The sequence below is a fragment of the Falco rusticolus genome, chromosome 5, assembly GCF_015220075.1.
Source record: "Falco rusticolus isolate bFalRus1 chromosome 5, bFalRus1.pri, whole genome shotgun sequence".
Classification (NCBI taxonomy): domain Eukaryota; kingdom Metazoa; phylum Chordata; class Aves; order Falconiformes; family Falconidae; genus Falco; species Falco rusticolus.
This window is the reverse complement of record NC_051191.1, coordinates 14,901,482-14,921,549: the sequence shown is the minus strand read 5'-3', so window position 1 is coordinate 14,921,549 and position 20,068 is coordinate 14,901,482. Positions and strand designations below refer to the sequence as shown.

At 49.4% G+C, this 20,068-nt stretch overlaps 2 protein-coding genes and 1 long non-coding RNA gene across 4 annotated transcripts in view; 1 reads left to right on the top strand and 2 right to left on the bottom strand.

Moving 5' to 3' along the window:
• Nucleotides 1–20,068, bottom strand: part of LOC119148438 (zinc finger protein 271-like) — a 51,639-nt gene that overhangs the window by 21,721 nt on the left and 9,850 nt on the right. Inside the window, 4 exon segments of the mRNA XM_037388579.1 lie at nucleotides 8,051–8,467; nucleotides 8,469–8,899; nucleotides 10,077–10,354; nucleotides 11,847–11,894. Of these exon segments, the coding sequence (XP_037244476.1) occupies nucleotides 8,051–8,467; nucleotides 8,469–8,899; nucleotides 10,077–10,245 (1,017 nt within the window). The 5' untranslated portion in view covers nucleotides 10,246–10,354; nucleotides 11,847–11,894.
• LOC119148432 (coiled-coil domain-containing protein 81-like) lies at nucleotides 3,189–8,043 on the bottom strand. Of its 2 annotated transcripts, none has more exons than XM_037388572.1 (5): nucleotides 8,011–8,043; nucleotides 4,424–4,484; nucleotides 3,844–3,997; nucleotides 3,416–3,672; nucleotides 3,189–3,298 (listed from the first exon to the last, which is right to left on the bottom strand). In XM_037388572.1, the coding sequence occupies exons 1-5, from the start codon at nucleotides 8,025–8,027 to the stop codon at nucleotides 3,209–3,211; spliced, it is 579 nt and encodes a 192-aa protein (XP_037244469.1). In that variant the 5' UTR covers nucleotides 8,028–8,043; the 3' UTR covers nucleotides 3,189–3,208. The 2 variants fall into 2 exon arrangements, 1 of the variants encoding a protein (XP_037244469.1); XR_005104379.1 differs by lacking the exon at nucleotides 8,011–8,043 and adding an exon at nucleotides 4,898–5,074 and having other exon boundaries at nucleotides 3,190–3,298.
• Nucleotides 16,338–18,502, top strand: LOC119148439. The gene is made up of 3 exons (XR_005104380.1): nucleotides 16,338–16,476; nucleotides 17,428–17,523; nucleotides 18,109–18,502. It is a non-coding gene; the product is annotated as an uncharacterized LOC119148439 (long non-coding RNA).

Here is a 20,068-nt window from a genome sequence, read left to right as displayed (position 1 = left end):
TGTCACGATCTGCAAAGTTCACACATGCCAGGACGTTGGCCAGGCGCGACAGAGTTACCGCCATGACACAGCTGCACACTGTATTGTCTGGATGTTCCTGCTCACATCTTGCTTGTTTGGGGGTCTCAGGACAAAACCCACCTACTCATTAGTTGTCCTTGAGCTCCCTGAGCTCCCAAGTGAAGCGAGCCCTGATTAAAAACAAAGGCTTTTTCAGAAGCAGTAATCAATGTAATAAATTTTAACCGCAGCACCCCAAATTCAAGTGACTCTGGGTGGCGGTGGGGAAGTGAGGGGCTCACTGGGGACACGAAGGTCAAAGGGCTCAAAAGCAGCTTTGACCACGCGTAAAAAAAAAAAAATAGGTGACCGTTTTCCTCAGCCCTTTTCAGGGCACCGTCACCCCCTTGTCCGTGAGCCAGGGGCTTTCCAGCTTGCAAGGTCACCCCAAGGGCACTGAGGTCTGTTGCTCCTTTCTTATCACAGAGGTGAACGGTTGCTGCGAACAATGAAAAAACTCAGTGCTATTTCACAGCTTTGCCGTTTTGTTTGTCTCTTTTCACAGCTCCCTGCGTCCTGAAGACAGAGAGATTTCTGCAAAAGAAGAGAGGCTCTTCTCGAACAGTACCGCCATGTTCTGGAAGCTCTTTGTCCGCATGTAGACCTTTCTGCCACCTCGGTGGTGCTCTGAGCACCTCCAAACCCTGATCGCTCCATCCTGGAGATCACCAGTCTGGTCTTCAAATGCGTGGTGTTGTGTCAGCCCAGACCCTTAAAACATATAGGGCATCACGTGGGGAATTGTGAAGTTGTATCCCGCTAAGACTGTATACTGTGGGTCTTTCAGCACCGACCAGAACCTTTCAGGTCTTGATTGTAGTAATTGTGCTGCCTCGTCTCTTGTTGGCAGCGGAGTCATGGCCTTGTAGGTGATCTCCTTGGGCATCCAGGCTTCCGGGCTCATTGATGAATTTGTTTCAGTGTTGAATTTGCTTCCAACAGGGTATATTTTTTCTCCTTGTCTTTGCTTGTGCCTCTGCAGTCTTGCTGCTTGTGTTTGGTTCGGCTTTGCTGCTTGGCCTTTGGCTGCAGGTTTGCCTTTGGATTGGCCGCTCACCAGCAACTTTTTTCCAGACACGGCCCCTGGGATCCCTGGCAGCTGCCTGGAAGGACATAACACAAGGACTTTGCCCGAGGCCATGATGGCTTCGGGGCTACATCCTGCCCTGCAAGCCATGTGCCTCTTGGCGCAGCCTCCGGCAGCTCAGGAGGGGAAATGCCCTCCCCAAGCCGGCACCCTCAGCTGACACACAGCTGTCCCCATGTCCCCAGGCCACACCTGTGCTCTCATGAAGGGGAGGAGGCACACCCCCCCTTTGAAATGGGGGCTCCCCTAGCCCCATCGCACTGCCCTGTGCTGCTGTCAGGCAGTGATGAACCCAGTGAGGGTTTGGGGCTCTCACCGGGTCGGCAAGTAACCCGATGCAGATGCTCAGTCCTGAGCCCCCAGACTCACCTAGCTTGGTGCTTCGTCCTCTTATTCATCGCCGCCTTATTGTGGACTTCCTCCTGTTTGTTAGTAACCGAGCTGGAATCAGCAGGCAAAGGCACTTCAGGAAGTCCCGCTGCAAATGGGAAGGAGAAACCTCGTCAAGAAGAGCATCACCGTGATGCTCCCAGTCCCAGGGACATGGAGCGGTGCTCACATCTCATCCCAAAACATCCAAGGCAGCCGTTCTGCTCTATCCACTGCCTCCCCAATACCAGCAAAGGTGATGTGAATCACTTAGCATAACTTGGCGTTAGCAGCTGGGAAGCCTTGGCTGAAAGCTGTGAAAGCTAAAATCTTTGGATTTACACCCACATTTTTCCCTACTTGGACAAAAGGAGGCCTCGAGACAGCTGCTTTTATCAGCATAAGGCTTGAGGAAAGCGGTGTGAACCCTGTCTGCTTTCACGTGGAAAGGGATGATGATTAACCTGTGCTCCATCGCGCTGGGGATTTGCTTATTTCCCCTACTATTTTTTCAAGGGTTCTTGGAAATAAAGGGTGTAGAATTAGCATAGGAAATCTGCTCTCATTCGGGGACATGGATTACTCGGTGCTGGGCCAGTAAAACTAAAGATGTGTCCTAGGAGCTGTCTGCATACAGGCTGTACTAGCAGACACCGTGGCATCTCCCACCAAGTTATGGCTGGCTTGGAAGGAGGTTTACACCGAGAGAAGGACAGGCTCTGATAATCCCAAGCAAGTCAAAACTACGTGCAATATTCCTCCCCTCGTTTCTAAGAAACGCAAGTCCTCCTTTGAAGCGGTACGGGTTTATGCCGGCTGTAATAATTAATCTATCAGATCCTGCCTGAGATTCTGCTTGGGGGATCCTAGGGTTGAGCAAAAGGGAAAATATCTGCATGAGTGCATGTGTGGAGTCGAGGCAGCGTGCCCGTTGGATCATGGCCCGCCATGAAGGGTCTACAAAGTCTCAGGTGGTAGAACTTGACGCCTTGAGCGTGCACCAAGTTCCTTTTCCCCAGCAACCAGCGCTCACCGGGCTCCTCGGCGAAGGCACTGGGTAGCGCCGGGTTTGGAAAAAGGGGAGGTGGGTTGATGTAGGCAAGCCTCTTTTGGAGAGGGAATGTTAGGTCATTTCCAAGAAATCCGAGCATCCTGGCCCACTCCCCAAAGCCAAGCTTGGGAGAAGAGGCCGTGCCAATGTGGCACGAAGCTTGGTGCAAGCATTTGACCATCATTGCTGTGGATTTCCTACCGGAAGCCGCTTGCCCCATGCTACGAAAAGAGCCGGGAACTGCCGTACCTTTGAGTGTTGCCTGATGGGGTTGCAAATCCTCCTTCTTTCTTCCACAGTCCCTCACCAAGGGCACGCATCAAGACCTTGAGAGGGTGCCTGGACTGAGATTTGGGCACAAACTCCAGTTCAAAACCTGGTGACAAAGAGGTGACAGTGGCATGACCAAAGGCACACCCAGCCCTTTTTGCTCTGCTCCCGCCAGAGCTTGGCACCATTGTAAAAGGTGTTTTTTCCCCCCACAAATCATCCATTCCCCATCCCCAGGGAGCATCCCAGGAATGGGGTCGCCCAGGAAAGGTGTCCCGGTGTCCTCAAATCCTTCCTCCATCCCAGCGTTTGCAGGAATGACAACAGGGCAGAGCCACAGCAGGACCCCCGTGGTCACTTGGGGGAAGGACTCACTCAGGAAAGATGATGACACGGCTGGTGCGAGTCAGGGAAGAAACAGGTACCATCCGGGACACCACCATGTCCAGCAGCTGGGGAAACTGCAATGGAGGAACACGGAGATGCCAGGACATCCTCGACGTGACCATGACACTCAATCACGGAGGAGTTCAGGGCGGCATGAGCCGCTGGAGCCACAGGGAATCCAAAACACTCACTATGAGTGCAGCCATTCTGAGGTTTGTCTTCCCAGATATCTCTTCCAGGAAATCATAGTAGAATCTCATTTGCACCATCCTGTCTTCAATGAGGAGCACCCCAACATCTCTCAGGACAAGTGCAATGCTCTTCCCCTTCGCCAGGCAGTGAGACAGGAGGGACATGGTGCCTAGGATGCATCCCTCCACTTTGCACCGGGACACGTGGGCATCCGTGGCCACCTTGGCATATTTCACAGGCTCCAACACCTTATTGTCTGGAAAAACCACACGAGAGGGATGAAGGCGCTCACCCTGCAGCCCTCCCCGAGGGATTCTTACTGCGCGTGTCCTGTTTGCGGACCAGCTTCACAGAGGGGCCAGTTTGCTTCTCGCCAAGGGATGTGATAACTCCCATCTTCACCCACACCATGCAGTTGTTGTCCTACCAGACAGGTCATCCTCGTTGTCCATGAGGTTGTGGATGTCTCTGAGGGTCCTGGACAGGCGAAACACAGGCCTCTGGATAGTGACAATCTCTGTCCCAACCTGCTTCTGTGCGGGGACCACGTCAAAGGAGCCAAGGGTGGGAATTCGTACCCCCTGGAGCAGAGAAGAAGGGCGTGAAGGGTGAAGAGGGAAGCTGGGGGATGGCTCCACCCAGGGATGGTACCTCGGACCCTGCCACCTCCCGCTCTTTGGAGGCATCAGCTGGGACAGTGGGGAGAGCTTGGGGAGGAGATGCCGAGTCCTCCCCTTCCTTTTCCTCCTTGGAAAAGCGGGACTTGGGGCAGAAGCCACTCAAGGGCATCCAGGGTTCTCCAACAACGGATCAGCCTTGCAGTAGAAGACTACCTAGCAGAGGTGGACACCACCCTTGCCCGAGCCCTGTTTTGTCTCTCAGTGGGGATTTTGTGGGAGTTCCCTGCTTTTTGAGGAGGGAAGGAGCAACTGCAGCCCAAGCTCCACGGCCACGGGATCCCCCCCAGCTTCTCTAGGGGGATGAGGAAGATGCGGGTGTCACTCTACCTTGTGTAGCAAGAGCTGTTGTTGGTGTAGCTGGCCACTGCGTCCCAGATGGCTGTTTGCTCTGGAAAGCAAAGGAAAACCAGGTCACACTCTCTGTCTGCTGGCTCTGCCTGCGTCCCCACCCCCACAACGCCACAACTCTCAGTCCTGACAACACTCCTGTAGTGGCTGTGGGTGCTTGTACCTCTGAGGGTGATGCTGGGCATCACGAAGATGGGCTTCATCCCATCCCAGAAGTCCATCTTGTTTTGCCTTATGCTAGCGGGTCACTGCTTTGTGGCAACAGCCGTGTAGGAAGCTCTTCCCTGTGTTCACCCCAGAGATGCTCCTCCAGAGTGTGGGAACAACCACCCTACGCCCCCTTTTGTACCCCTGCGTGGCCTGTGTCACAGACCCGGTGTGACATCACAATGATGCCGCCGCTGCTGACTTCACCATCCAATGGGTATCAAATACAGAAACAGCACTGAAAACCTTGACTTCTGAGAGAGTCACTGCAGCCTTCTCCCAGGTCATTAAACAGCATGCTTGTGGCTGGGATCACCACTGCGTGTGCGTCACTTGCTTTCATGTCCATCTTTGTTACCCAAAGATTGGTCGAGTGAACTTTCCAAGACTTGTTTTGAAGTTTAGAAAGCAGGCATTCTCTTATTATGCTGCCGGGAGCATGGGGGATCTCTCCTTCTAACATGCTCACCTTGTCCTGACATACATGTCCCTTACATTCTGTATAATCATAAATATGCACTACCTTCCCCAAAACCCATACATATTTGATTATTTCCCAAATCCACTACCATTAGTCCCTCCTTCTTTTTACATGCATAGTTTTCTTCGGATTTGAGTCGGGAGGGCTGCTTTTGCAACCACCAAGTCCTTGCCTGGCTCCTGAACACTTCATGACCTGATCAACCTGGTCCTTTTACAAAGTTCTTGGCAAAACCTGCTAGGTGTCCATGACATTCAATCAGTTCTTTCTCTCATCCTAGATATTCCTTGCAAGTTGGATCATAAATCTCATCCTTTACAACATGAGGTCTTCTCAATCACAAGCTCATAATTATACTAATAAAGCAACTTCTGGGTTACAATCTCATAATTATACTAAGGCTACACATACGTGAAGGTGATACATTACACTTCTGGTATGACAGGCATCACCTTCATCTCTCGCCTGGCACTTGCTACCTCCAGTCTGCAGTATGCATAAAAGCGATTCCGTTTACCAGGAGCTTAGCACTGTGTGGAACCCGCTGCATGAAGTCCTGTATTTAGAGAAATGGCTATTATAATAAAAAGGCTATTAATAATAAATATCTGCAGGGGCTCCTGACCCACATACACGCTTGTGTTTTCTGAACAGTGACGATACATTAAACCTGCAAACTAAGGACTGCGGACACCTCTCTTCCTGCCCCTTTTCCTTTGCTCTCGGTCTGGGCGTGGGAGCACTTTTCATCAGAGCAGGCACACCACAGACAGCCTCACAGAGGGGAAGGGATGGGGAGGGGATAAGGGAAGATGGGGAAAGCAACTACACAAGGAAGCACCTTTGCCGTCCATTGTCAAGCCTCCCTGGCTCTTCTGCAGGCCCCCCCAGATCTTCCTTGCAGCCCCTCCCAGAGCCAACCCAGTCCCCCCCCCGCACCCCCCTCCTGGTCCTGGTACCATCTGATGTGCCCCCCGACAACCCCCATCCAAGTCCCAATCCATTCCTGTCTCCCCCTGCACCCCAGTCCTGTCCCACTACCATCCTGATCCCCCTCTGCACCCCCAGCCCAGGCCCATCCCCTCTGCATCCCCATCCAAGTCCCAGTCTCACCCTGGTCCCCTCCTGCATCCCAGTCTCATCCCTGTCCGTCATACTCACCCTGTCCCATCCCTGTCCCCTACCACCCCCCCATCCCAGTCCCAGTCTCATCCAGTACCCTCCTACATCCCAGTCTCATTCCTGTTGCACACCCCTCCCCCTCCCCCAACCCATCACTGTTCCCTCCTGCATCCCCATCCCATCCCCATCTTCTCCTGCATCCTGGTCCTCATCCCATCCCCACCCCTCCTGCATCCCCACCCCATCCCTGTCCCCTCCTGCACTCCCATCCTGGTCCCAATCCCATCCCTGCCCCATCCCCATTCCTCCTGCATCCCAATCCCCCCCCTGCAACCACATCGCAGTCCCAGTGCCATTCCCGGCCAGTCCCTGCACCCCAATCCCAGTCCCAATCCCATCCCAGTCTCGTCCTGCATCCCAGTCCTGCTCCCAGTGCCACCGCCATCCCCATCCCTGTGCCATCCGCACCCACTCCTGCAGCCCCATCCCACTCCCTGTCCCCTTCTGCATCCCCATCCCAGTCCTAGTCCCATCCCTTTCCCCTCCTGCACCCCCTTGCTGGTCCCAATGCCATCCCTGCCCCACCCCTGGCCCCTGCTGCATCCCAGTCCCTTCCTGGTTCCTCCTCCACCCCCGCCCCAGCCCTGTCCCCTGCAGCACCCCTATCCTATCGCAGTCTCCCAGTCCCTCCTGCCTAACAGTGCCATCCCAGTACTGCCCCGCACAGCACCCCCATCCCAGTCCCCTCCTGCATTTCCATTCTGGTTCCAGTCCCATCAGCTCCTGCACACCCATCCCAGTCCCAGTCTCATGCTAGTCCCCTCCTGCATTCCAGTCCCATCCTGGTCCCAGTTCCACCCCAGTTCCCAACCTATCTCTGTCCCCTCCTGCACCCCCATCCCAGTCCCACCCCTAGCACCCTCACCACCTCCATACCATCCCGTCTCCTGGTCCCTCCTGCATCCCACTCCCGTCCCAGTACCCCAGCCTGTCCCCATCCCTGTCTCCCCCCTTGCTGGGCCAGTCCCCAGCCCCCTCGGGGTGACAGTGAGAGGGGAGCACCCTGTTCTCCCCTTCCCCTTTCAGTGGGAGTCCCACTGGCTACAGCCAGCGCCAGCTCCACATCCTCAGGGATTTATCTGGCATGGGGGGCACCCTGCTAGCCCACCTCCCATCCTGTGTGGGGCCCAGGCCTCCAGGAACACCGGGGGGTGCTGGGTGCACTCTCTGGGGCAACCAGGGGACCCCCAGCACACCCCGCCAGTGTCCCTGCCAGTTCAAAGGAGCCGCACATCCCCCAAATTCATACCTGCGTTGTGCAACAGCCACTTTTTGGGATGACCCCCCTGCCTCGTTCCTGTGTGTCCCGCCCGCAGAATGATGGCTGCCACCCCCTCACCACAGTGCCTGGCTGGGGGGGGGGATGGTGGGCCACAGCCACTGCTCGGCAAAGGCCCCAGGGGCAACGCTTCACCCCGCATCACACCCCCAACTCCAGGCATACCGGTGGTCTCTGCTGCAGATTTTATTTTAAAAAAATGGTGGGAGGGGGCTGATGGGGGGCGGGAGGGGGGGGGGGGGGGGGGCTGGGGGGTACAACCCCACTCAGCAAAGCCCCTGGGGGGTGACACCCCTGCCAACTCCAGGCACTTGGTGGCCTCTGCCGCAGATTTAATTAAGAGAAACAGTGGGGAGTGGGGCTGGTGGTAGTAGTGGCGAAGGGGGTGGCAGGGCACGGGGCATCAGAGGGACTTGCCGTGCTGCAGCTGCCATGGGTGATGACGTTGGGAGCTCTGGCTGAAGCTCTTGCCGCAGTCGGGGCAGATGTAGGGGCGCTCGCCAGTGTGGATACGCTTGGTTTGGGTGAGCGCTGAGCTGGTGGTGAAGCTCTTGCTGCACTCGCAGCAGCTGTAGGGCCACTCGCCACTGTGCACCCACTGGTGGGTGCTGAGGTGGGTGAGCTGGCTGTACCCCCGCCCACACTCCCCGCAGCGATACGGTTTCTCTGCTAAGTGTGTCCGCCGGTGCCGGAGGAGGTAGGAATTGGTGGAAAAGCTCTTCCCGCAGTCGGGGCAAGCGAAGGATTTGTCGGCACAGTGGGTGCGTTGGTGCTTGGCCAGCAGCGAGCTGTCGGCAAAGGCTTTGCCGCATGCTGGGCAGGGGTAGGGCCGCTCGCCCATGTGAGCGCGCCGGTGGATGGTGAGTGCTGAACAGGTCCCGAAAACTCTCGCTGCAGTCGGGGCAGTGGTAAGGGCGCTCGCCGGTGTGAAGGCGCTGGTGGCGGGTGAGGTTGGAGCTGCTGCCAAAACGCCGCCCACACTCAGGGCACAGGTACGGCCGCTCACCTGTGTGCATCCGCCGGTGCTTCACCAGGTCCGAGTTGACATTGAAGCTGCGGCCGCAGTCGCGGCAGGGGTAGGGCCGCTCACCAGTGTGAAGCCGTTGGTGGGTGAGGAGGTGGGAGCTCTGCCCGAAGCGGCACCCGCACTCAGGGCAGGCATAGGGCCGCTGGCCCTGGTGGCCACAGCAGTGGGTCAGCAAGTTGGAGCGGAGCCGGAAGCTCTTGCCGCACATCTCACAGGCATTGGTGCCACTACTGTGCCCCGGCTCATGCTCCTGATCCTCAACCTCCCGCCCGTCACCTGCTGGGGGACATGGTGGCTCAGGAGGGGAGGTGGGTGCCAATCCCCCCAGCTCGCGGGGATGAGTGTGGAGCCCACTCCCATCCTGGTACCTGCCGCAGCGTCTCCTTGGCTTGCTTCTGCTGCGGGGCCACAGGTGCCAGGGTCCATGCAGGGACCCTTTGTCCCCTGGGGAGAGAAATTGCTGGGGGGGGGGGCAGGGGGCACTAGCCAGCGGAGCTGGGGTCTGCTGGCAGCGCAAGGCAGGTGACAGGCAACGTGTTACCCCTAAAGCCTAACGGGGCCAGCAGGGGGCTGGGGGGGAGCGCACACACACACACAGCAGCCCAACGACCCCCCAGCCTCAGCACCCTCCATGGAGGGGGGGCCTCCACCCATCAAGGCACAAGGTGGTGTCTGTGCCTACCCCAAGGTCCCCCAGGCCCACCCAGATGGGTGGGTGGCACAGGAATGGGCTGTCCCCCCTACCTCCTTACCCCACCCCACCCCAGGACCCCCTGCCAAGATCCAAGCACCTCACACCCCTCATCCCACAGCACCATGGCCGCCCCTGGCCACCTCCCTCCAGCACAGCGCCCACAGCAAGGGGCTGCCGGCACCCGGGGGCTCCCTACATGCTCCCCCATGACACCCTCCTCTCCCAGGACTCTTTTTGCTCTGCAGCTGCCCCAAACCTTCTCCAGATTCCCCAAGGCGGGGGGGGCTGCACTCTGCCCCGAGCACCCCAACCTCCCCCCAAGCCACTTTGTTTCTCCGCTGGGGTGCGAGTCACAGCGCTTGATGCGGCTGCCACGCGTCTTTTTTATTTTTTTAGTAATTTTTTCACCCCCCGTCGCACTTTCCACCCTTCGGGACACATTTATTATCTGTTATGGGGGCTGCAGGGAGAAACCACGGTGCCTGGGATCTGCCAGGGGTGATTTCCAGGGAATAACTCGCCCCGGGGCTGGGAATAAAGCAGAGAAGGACTTTTATGGGATTGAACCTACCCCGTGGCACGCACGGTCCTGATGGATGCAACCAGCAACAGCAGCGCATTTTCTTTTTCAGACAGAAAATTTTTGGTGGTACCACATTTAACAAACCACCTTCCCTCGTCATTTTGTAGAATCCTAAATTATTTACCTCTTTAAAAAACAGGTTTGTGTTCCACGCAGCCAAATTAAGTTTAATTACGGACCTGGAGAGGTTGTGGGTGCGACACTGCAGCGAAGGAGCGCGTCGGTGTCTCTGGTAGCTGGCTCCACGTCTGTTTGGTGCTGCCGTCTTACCTGCTGCACCCACAATGCTTTGTTCCTTCCTTCCTCGGGGAATTTGATTCCCAGAAAATAAAAAACACAGGCTGGCATGGTCAAAGTGCGAAATCCTGTAGAGAACGAGACGCGCTGGGGTGCTTCTCCGACCTCTGGGCACACTGCATTTTTCCTGGGAATTCCGACGTCCCTGCTCTTTATTTATCTATGTAATAGAGAAGAGATACATACTGTAAATCTTAATTTTTACTCTTTGTTATTCACTTTAACGCGCCTAGGATATACACTTAAATAACAGAGGAGTCTTTAGGGGTAAGCAGTAGCCAGACTCAAGGCACCACACAAAACTTTACAGGCAGCGACTCCTCACGATTTATATTATTTTACATTATTTTAGGTTATAAAATCACCAGTGGCAAAACATAAATAATAAAGGGCTAATCAGGATTAACATCGATAGAGAAACAACTCTAGTTAGTATTAAAAAAAACAAATCACAGGCGTTAGTTAATCCCACTCAGTGGTAAAGCGACGATTACAACACCAAGGGTACGAACCAACAAAGGAAATTTAGGGATGAGTCACAACAAAATTTCATTGTTGCCATGACTCAACAAACTGGGGGGGGGACAGGGACGGTGAGGACAGTAATTAGTCCTTAATTAGCATTTGGAATTCTAGATAAATTCCAAAAAATTAGCAATCCTTTTTTCAAGACAGAAAACTAGCGGAGAGTCTAATTCGAAATATAGCCGCTGTGTTATATATAACTGCGGGTGTTAATGACTCCCAAGGAAAGTACAAGGTGATTATTTGCTCCTGAAGTAAATAATTTTCCAAGGAAAATAAGAAAGTTTTAGATTTTAAAATGAAAATAAAGATTTGGGAAGTGAAGTCGGTGTGCTTAATAACTACAATTCTAACGCAGCTCTAAGTTCACTGCAGCTCCTGCTTGTAACCCAGATATTAATCGAAGCTTTAGATTTTTAAATAAAAAGAAATAAAACTGAGTAATTCAATAACGGACACAGTCAAATATTAAGAAAATGGTGGCAACGGTTCTCAACCAGAGTTAATAATATTAAGATTGAGATTGAAAATAAAATTAGAAAGCGAAGAGAACGTCGTGACCAGCCCAATTTAAATGCACATGGTTTGGGGGGATGGAAATAAACCCCCAAACAAGCACGAATTACTTCCGAGGGGAGCGAGAGTAAAGCCGATGCAAATTACATCAGCATACGCTGCAGTTTAATCGAATTTTTGTCAACGTTTAGATGCTTATTGGGGGTCATTAACGTCCCCGGCACGTTTACCAGCCACAGTGTTTGACCGAAGGCTGCAGCCCAGACGAGACATGAATAAACAGCGAAATAATGACGATGAGTGAGGATCGGCCTTCCCTGGGCGCCGGCCTCCCTCCCTCCCGTCCTTCCTTTTCCAAGGACACGCCACCGCACTCATCAGGGAAACGCAGATATAAACCGGTACCTATGTGCACCCACACATCTACATAGGGAAGAGAGGAAGGCCATGGAACTGAGGCGAAAAGTAAAAAAAAAAAAGCGAAAGAAAAATAAAGAAAAAGAGAAGCTAAAGACACACACAAAAAAATCGAAATGCAGAAAGAAAGCGCAAAAGGAAGAAGAAAAAGAAAGAAGGGCATTAAGAGAAGAGGAGGGGGCGCACCCACCTACCTTTGGCCTCGGTCCCGCTCAGAGCGTCGCCGCCACCGCCGCCTCCTCCTGTAAAAAACTATGGACTAGGGTATTGTTTATTAAGATTTATGTTAAGCCCAATGTAAAGATTAGGCAGCAAAAGATAAGATCACCACCAGGTGTCCAGGATGCCGCTTGTGAAAGATAAGATCACCACCAGGTGTCCAGGATGCCGCTTGTGCGTATGAATGAAGGGCCAACACCTCCACTAGTTCATGAACACGAAAGTAAAAGAAAAAAAAGTATAAAAAGGGACTGTTTGAACTGCTCAGGACGGCAGTTGGCGGAGCGCAGACTCCCCTGTCGTCCAGCGCTGTTTTTGCTCATATTCTACTTGCTATAATTAATAAAAATTTTAATTGGATTATGATCTATTGTGGTCTCAATTTATAACAATTCTGGTGCTATGACTCGGATAAGGAACGGTGGGCTTTGGTCCTCCGGGGAGGCGCCCCGCGACTTTTCGCGGCCCCGCAACCAACAGCTTACTCCAACCTTACCGACGAACCTAAATTCTAGAATAATGAGCAAAGGAGAAACCGGTAAAATCCCATAAAAATTCTGTGCACGGGAGTCCGGACGAAGACGCAGGACGCGTAAGTATATTGCGAAGTTGTTCGCGGGTTTGCCGTTCGGGCGGGATTGGGTTTCCTGGAATATAACGAGTGAGAGGTTCGATATACTGAACCAAGCGAGTGCGGACTCTTAAGTACTGCGTCTCCCATCTCCCGCGAGGGACTGGGCCAGGAACAAGGGGAGCGAGTGAGTGTATGTTTGTGGATATTCCAGAAGATGGGGGCGAAGGGCAGCAAGCCTTCGACTCCCATGGGAAGGGTACCCATTGTACCTAAGAATACCCCTCTGGCATATATCTTAGACAATTGGAGATATTTCCCTGGAACTCTAGGGAAAGATAAGCAGAAGATGATAGAATATTGTACTAAGATATGGGGAGGGAAGAAAATTTCTAAAAATGTCTTTTGGCCAGCCTATGGGTCAGAAGAAGATTGGGTAAGACAGCAATTAAACCTCTGGGTTAATAATAAAAAAACCCTTAACCCGGAGGAGAGTCGATATGCGGAAGTGTGGCTAGAAAGACCGGGAGCTAGACTTTACCCACTGAATGAAATAAAAACTAAACAAAAGAAAAAGCAGGAAGAGTTAGACGAAACCCTTCTAACCCCCCCTCCTTACATTCCTCCTCCTGCTCCTGCAGAGGTCCCCAGAGCGCCCACTCCCCCACCAGAGTCGGAACAAGGGTCTCCCCCTCTTCCTAGACGCATAACTAGAAGTCAAAAAGGGGCAGCTCAGATGTACCCCCTAAGGGAAATACCCATGGGAGGACCTCAACCTGTGATTGGATATATTTCCGTACCCCTAAACTCGGCTGACCTACGAGATTTTAAAAGAACCGAGATGGGAAACTTAATTGAGGACCCACTCGGAGTGGCAGAAAGATTAAATCAATTTTTGGGACCAAACCTTTATACTTGGGATGAGATGCAATCTATCCTTGGTCAATTATTTACTACCGAGGAAAGAGATATGATTAGACGAGCAGGAATGAGACTGTGGGATGCTCAGCATGCCCAGGGACCCCAAGCAGATGTTAAATGGCCACTCCAAAGACCTAATTGGGATAATCAGGATCCAGTGCATAGAACTCATATGCAGGACCTGAGAACTATAGTAATTCAGGGGATTAGGGAAGCAGTACCCCGTGGCCAGAATATCAATAAAGCATTTAATGAAATGCAAAAGAAAGATGAAAGCCCTACTGAGTGGCTGGAACGACTGAGGAAAGCCCTTCAGCTGTACTCTGGGGTAAATCCAGACGACCCTTTAGGGCAAGCACTCCTCAAAACTCAGTTTGTGGCAAAATCATGGGAAGATATCAGAAAGAAGATTGAAAAGTTAGAAGACTGGCAGAATAGAGGGTTGGATGAATTATTGAGGGAAGCTCAGAAAGTCTATGTAAGGCGGGAAGAAGAGAGCAGCAAGCGACAAGTAAAAATGATGGTAGCAGCAGTCAGAGAGGATCGCAAAGGGCGAACTGGTGAACACAGATCTGCTGGAACGAAACAAGGGAACGTAGTAGTAAAGAAGGAACAGAGATGTTGTTTTTATTGTGGAAAGAAGGGACATATAAAGAAGAATTGCAGAGAAAGGATCAGGGATGAGGAAATACTGAAAACAGAATAGGAGAGTCAGGGGCTCTATATCTTAGGGGACCGGAGTCATCATGAGCCCTTGATAAAATTAAAAATAGGTCCCCATAAACAAGAGTTCACCTTTTTAGTAGACACTGGGGCTGAAAAATCAACTATTAAGCAAATACCTGAGGGATGTAAAGTTTCCCCTGAAAAAGTACAAGTAACTGGGGCAAAAGGAGAACCCTTTAAAGTAAGCAAAATCAAAAATGTGGTATTCGAAACTGAAAATAAATTTGGAATGGGTGAACTCTTGCTCGTCCCTGAAGCAGAATTTAATCTGTTAGAACGAGATTTAATTGTTGAATTGCAATTAGAAATTAAAGTAAAAAATCAAGAGCTAACAGTGTCTGCTTATCCTTTGACCGTGGATGATCAAAAACAAATTAACCCCGATGTCTGGTACTCTCCAGACACAATTAGTAGACTGGAAATCCCACCGATTAAAATTCAAATTTCCGAACCCCACATACCTGTGAGGGTAAGGCAATATCCTATATCCCTAGAAGGACGGAGAGGATTAAAACCAGAAATTGATCGATTGTTAGCACAAGGAATCTTAGAGCCTTGTATGTCACCCTTTAACACCCCCATTCTGCCTGTAAAGAAACCAAATGGGAAATATCGGCTCGTACATGATTTAAGGGAAATAAACAAAAGAACTATCACCCGGTTCCCTGTAGTAGCAAATCCATACACACTGCTAAGCAAACTAGGACCCCATAACTCCTGGTATAGTGTGGCTGATTTAAAGGATGCCTTTTGGGCCTGTCCACTGGCAGAAGAATGCCGTGATTATTTTGCCTTTGAATGGGAAGACATAGAGACAGGCCGTAGGCAGCAATTGAGATGGACCGTGCTCCCCCAAGGGTTCACTGAGTCCCCTAATCTGTTTGGACAGGCCCTGGAAGAGCTCTTAAAAGAATACCAGGTACAAACGGGAAACGTGCTGTTACAGTATGTAGATGATCTGCTCATAGCAGGGAATAATAAGGAGGATGTAAGGAAAGAAAGCATTCGACTCCTAAACTTTCTTGCACAAAAGGGACTACGGGTATCACAGGAAAAGTTACAATTTGTGGAGGAAAAAGTGAAATACTTGGGGCATTATTTGTTTAACGGCAAGAAGATATTAGATCCAGAGCGCATTAAAGGAATTCTGGAATTACCTATGCCTGTCACTAAGAGGCAAATTCGGCAGGCATTAGGGCTATTTGGGTATTGTAGGCAATGGATAGAGAACTACAGCTTTAAAGTTACATTCTTATATGAACAACTGTCTAAAGACAATATGCCCAAGTGGACCCCTCAGGATCAAGAGCAGTTTGCCAGTCTCAAAAGGGAGCTAAGCCAAGCACCGGTTTTAAGCCTACCAGATTTAAAGCGGCCATTCCATTTATTTGTTAACATACATGAAGGAACGGCATTCGGAGTATTAACTCAGGAATGGGCCGGACAAAAGAAACCGGTGGCATACTTATCAAAGCTGTTGGACCCTGTGAGCAGGGGTTGGCCGAGTTGTTTACAAATCATTGTTGCTGCTGCCTTATTACTTGAGGAAACAAATCGCATTACCTTTAACGGAGAAGTTGTCTTATATGCGCCTCATAATATCAGGGGAGTGTTACAACAAAAAGCAGAAAAATGGCTTACAGATAGCCGATTATTAAAGTATGAGGGAATACTTATAGAATCCCCTAAACTATCTTTGAAAACTATTGGAGCAGTTAACCCCGCTGAATTTTTGTACCCAGGAGAAGGTAATGAACTATTGCACAATTGTTTTCAAACAATTGAACAGCAGACACGCATTAGGCCAGACTTAGAAGAAGAAGAACTACAATATGGAGAAGTATTATTTATAGATGGGTCATCACGAATAGTGGAAGGTAAACGATTGTCCGGATATGTCATCGTTAAGTTGGAAAAAAGAGAATTTAGGACAATAGAATCAGGCCCCCTGAGTGCCAGCTGGTCGGCTCAAGCCTGTGAGCTGTATGCATTGTGGAAAGCATTAGTGTCACTAAAGGGAAAGGATGGAACTATATATACAGACTCACGCTATGCGTTCGGAGTAGTGCACACTTTTGGGAAAATATGGGAAGAAAGAGGATTCGTTAACTCACAGGGAAAAGAACTGATACACCCAGAATTAATTCGGTGAGTTCTGGAGGCATTAAAAATGCCGAATAAAATAGCAGTTGTACATATAAAGGGACACCAGCGAGGTACAAGTTACCAAGTCAGGGGAAATAATGCAGCTGATACAGAAGCAAAACGAGTAGCAGGCAATTATAGTACGATTTTAACTATACAACAAATACCTGTTAGTAAAAATTTGAGTTTTGAGTCTGCAGAAAAGGAAAAACTAGAACAAATGGGAGCTAAGGAACAGGATGGTAAGTACATATTGCCAGATGGGAGAGAAGTTTTGCCGAAGGGCATAGCACTTGAAATATTTTCAAAAATACATAGTAAAACACACTGGGGAACCCAGGCGTTAGTTGATCATTTCAATCAACAGTTTGCCTGTATAGGCGTATATAACATAGCAAAGACAGTCACGGCAGCCTGCGAGACCTGTAAAAAGGTTAATCGAAACAACATGAGACAAAAGCCTCTTGGAGGACGTTCCCCAGCATACAGACCTTTCACACACATACAAGTGGATTTTACTGAACTACCCAGGGTAGGGCGTTACAAATATTTATTAGTAATGGTGGATCATTTAACACATTATGTTGAGGTTTTTCCTACCTCCAAGGCAACTGCTAACCAAGTTACTAAAGTGTTACTTGAACACATTATACCTCGATATGGAGTACCTGAAGTAATCGACTCGGACAGAGGAACACACTTTGTGTCAAAAATTGTTAGAGATCTAACAGAAAGCTTGGGTATTAAGTGGGAATACCATACGCCATGGCATCCACAAAGTTCGGGAAAAGTTGAAAGGATGAATGGAGAAATCAAAACTATTTTGACTAAATTAATGATAGAAACCAAATTATCATGGATTAAGTGCCTACCCATGGCACTATTAATTCTCAGAACCAGACCCCGAGCAGATGTAGGAATATCAGCGTTTGAAATGGTGTATGGAATGTCCTATAGAATTGAAAGTCCACAAACAAATGTTTTAATTCGAGACCGTGTGATTAATGAATATGTTTCACAATTAGCAGAACATCGTAACAAGCTTTGGGAACATGGACTGATTGTACAACGACCACCGTTGGACTTAAAAATTCATACTCTTAAACCTGGGGACTGGGTATTAGTTAAAACGTGGAAAGAAGAAACTCTAAAACCCAATTGGGAGGGACCTTATCTTGTTTTGCTCACAACAGAAACAGCTGTCCGGACTGCTGAGCGTGGATGGACTCATGCCAGTCGCATTAAAGGCCCAGTGACGAGACCCCACTGGAAAGTAATCAGTACTCCAGGTGATACCAAGATAACATTGAGAAGATAAAGTTATGATAGAGATTTTATTTGATTATTTTGACGCATTACCTTTTGGTATAAAGTGTGTATTATTGTTTACATTTGCTATAGTTATCTCGCTTTTTTATCAATTATATATGGAAGTGTAAGAAGTGTAATTGCTAAGCTCATGCAGCCACACAATATTGAATATAGAAAATATGCTGATGTTAATGATATATGCATTTTGGATATACGAATTAGGTGTAATAATTTGAACTACAATTATTATCCATTTGCTTGTTTTAAATGTAAGATATGCCAGGATAAATGGTGGACACACTGTGAATTCGGATACCCTCCGACAGGAGTTTGTACACAGTATTGGAAAATCCAAAGAACTCTTACTGAGTGGAAATTAAAACAATTAGAGTCTAAACAAGAAATTATTTGAGAAGCCCATGAGTGGTGGGAAATTTTTGCCAAAGGAATAAACTCTCAATATTATTGTTACCACTCCACCGAACCAGTCCCCTTTGTAGCTGAAATCTTGGTTATAAAGTGCAAAAGGGAAGTATTAACCGTGTCTTGCTTTGCCCCATTAGTTAAAGCTGCAAAGTGGGAAGCCTCTGTAAACAGGCAGAAAGCCCAAAGCAGCTGTTCTCCTGAAGAATTCCCTTGCTGCCGAGAAGATGGTACACCTCGTGGCTCGAAGCAACCGAGTCGACGGGCAAGGCAGAGGAGGAACATACTGAGGAGAAAAGAACCAGAACAATGGGATGCAAAAGCAGCAATGGCCGAACTTCCCCAGGACTGGTAAAAATATATTTGGATTGACAAAATTGACAGACACCCTTTTTCCTGGTATACCGTTAGTTTTGTTATTGATAATAACCCAAGCAAATGGAAACCCTCATGAACCTTTTAAATGGACCTTAATCAGGTGGGAAGGACAAGTAACCATTCAGACTCAAGTTACTCCAGGAGCCCCTAGTTTTCTCTGTGCACTGTGTGATCTCATACTGGTAAAACCCTGCCTGAACAAACATGGATTTTATTTTTGCCCTAGTTCGAACCATGAGAAAGGATACTGTAATTACCCAGGACATTATTATTGTGCCTACTGGGGTTGTGAAACAGTAGCCTCAGACTGGGAGGTTGACCAAGACAAGTATTTATGGGTAGGGTGGGGTCCTTTCGGATGTGACCCACCGAAACATGGAACAAATGGAGGTTTTTTGAATGAGGGTACATGTGACAAAATCTACATTAATGTGACACACCCAGAAGATGCAGGTTGGTTGATAGGAAAAACATGGGGGGCTAGACTTTGGGAATCAGGAACCGATAGGGGAGGACATTTCCTTATAAAAAAGGAACCGATACCTCACGATCCTTTACCAGTAGGACCAAATCTGGTCCTGAATCCACCCACTTTATCTGAAGAAAAGGTTGCCCCCATAATTGTCGTAACCCCTTCTCCAGACTCCCTTTCGAAAAAAACTAATGACACTGTGACTGAATTCTCCTTATCCAGGGATCTAGAGTTGTCAGAATCCAAAGACCCCTTATGGAATCTCATGCAAGCCTCTTATCATGCCCTTAATGAAAGCAAACCAAATTTAACTGAGGAATGCTGGTTATGTTATAATGTTAGACCACCATATTTTGAGGCAATTGGAAAACCAGGTAGGATTCAATGGTCTAATGGTTCGAACCCACGAGAAGGCCCATGGGATGACCAGAGGAACCATACGCAAGGAATTACTATTCAATTAGTAACAGGTCAAGGAAAATGTATAGGTACAGTGCCCGAAAAGTATCAGCCTTTGTGCAACCAAACAGTCACTAACACCAATATAGAGAAACACAAGAATCAAAATGACAAATGGGCTATCCCGACACCAGGAGCTAAATGGGTTTGTTCAGACATCGGAATAACGCCTTGCCTATCCCTAAACGTGTTTAATCAATCTCAGTTTTGCGTACAGGTGATTATTGTTCCTCGACTGATCTATCACACCTCTGAGGAGGTGTTATGCCACTTTGAAGGAGACCTGAATAGACAAAAACGAGAGCCAATTACAGTGGTAACCCTAGCTACACCGCTGATAGCGGGCGGAGTTGGAGCAGGTACAGGCATAGCCTCCCTAGTAAAAGGTCAGGAATTACAAAGTTTGCAGATGGCTGTAGATGAGGATTTAGCAAAAATAGAACAATCCATCCAAAATTTAGCCACTTCAGTAAAGTCTCTATCAGAAGTAGTGCTGCAAAATAGAAGAGGATTAGATCTATTGTTCTTAAAGGAAGGAGGGTTATGTGTAGCTCTCAATGAAGAATGTTGCTCTTTTGCTGACCATACGGGAGTAGTCCAGGACACCATGTCTGAACTCCGGAAAAGGTTAGATCAACGTAAGAAAGATCGTGAGGCGGGCAGGTCATGGTATGAAAACTGGTTTAATATCTCACCTTGGCTAACCACTTTGTTGTCTGCTTTAGCAGGACCACTTATTATGTTGATTCTGGGACTTATATTTGGGCCTTGTATATTACGCTATATTTTAC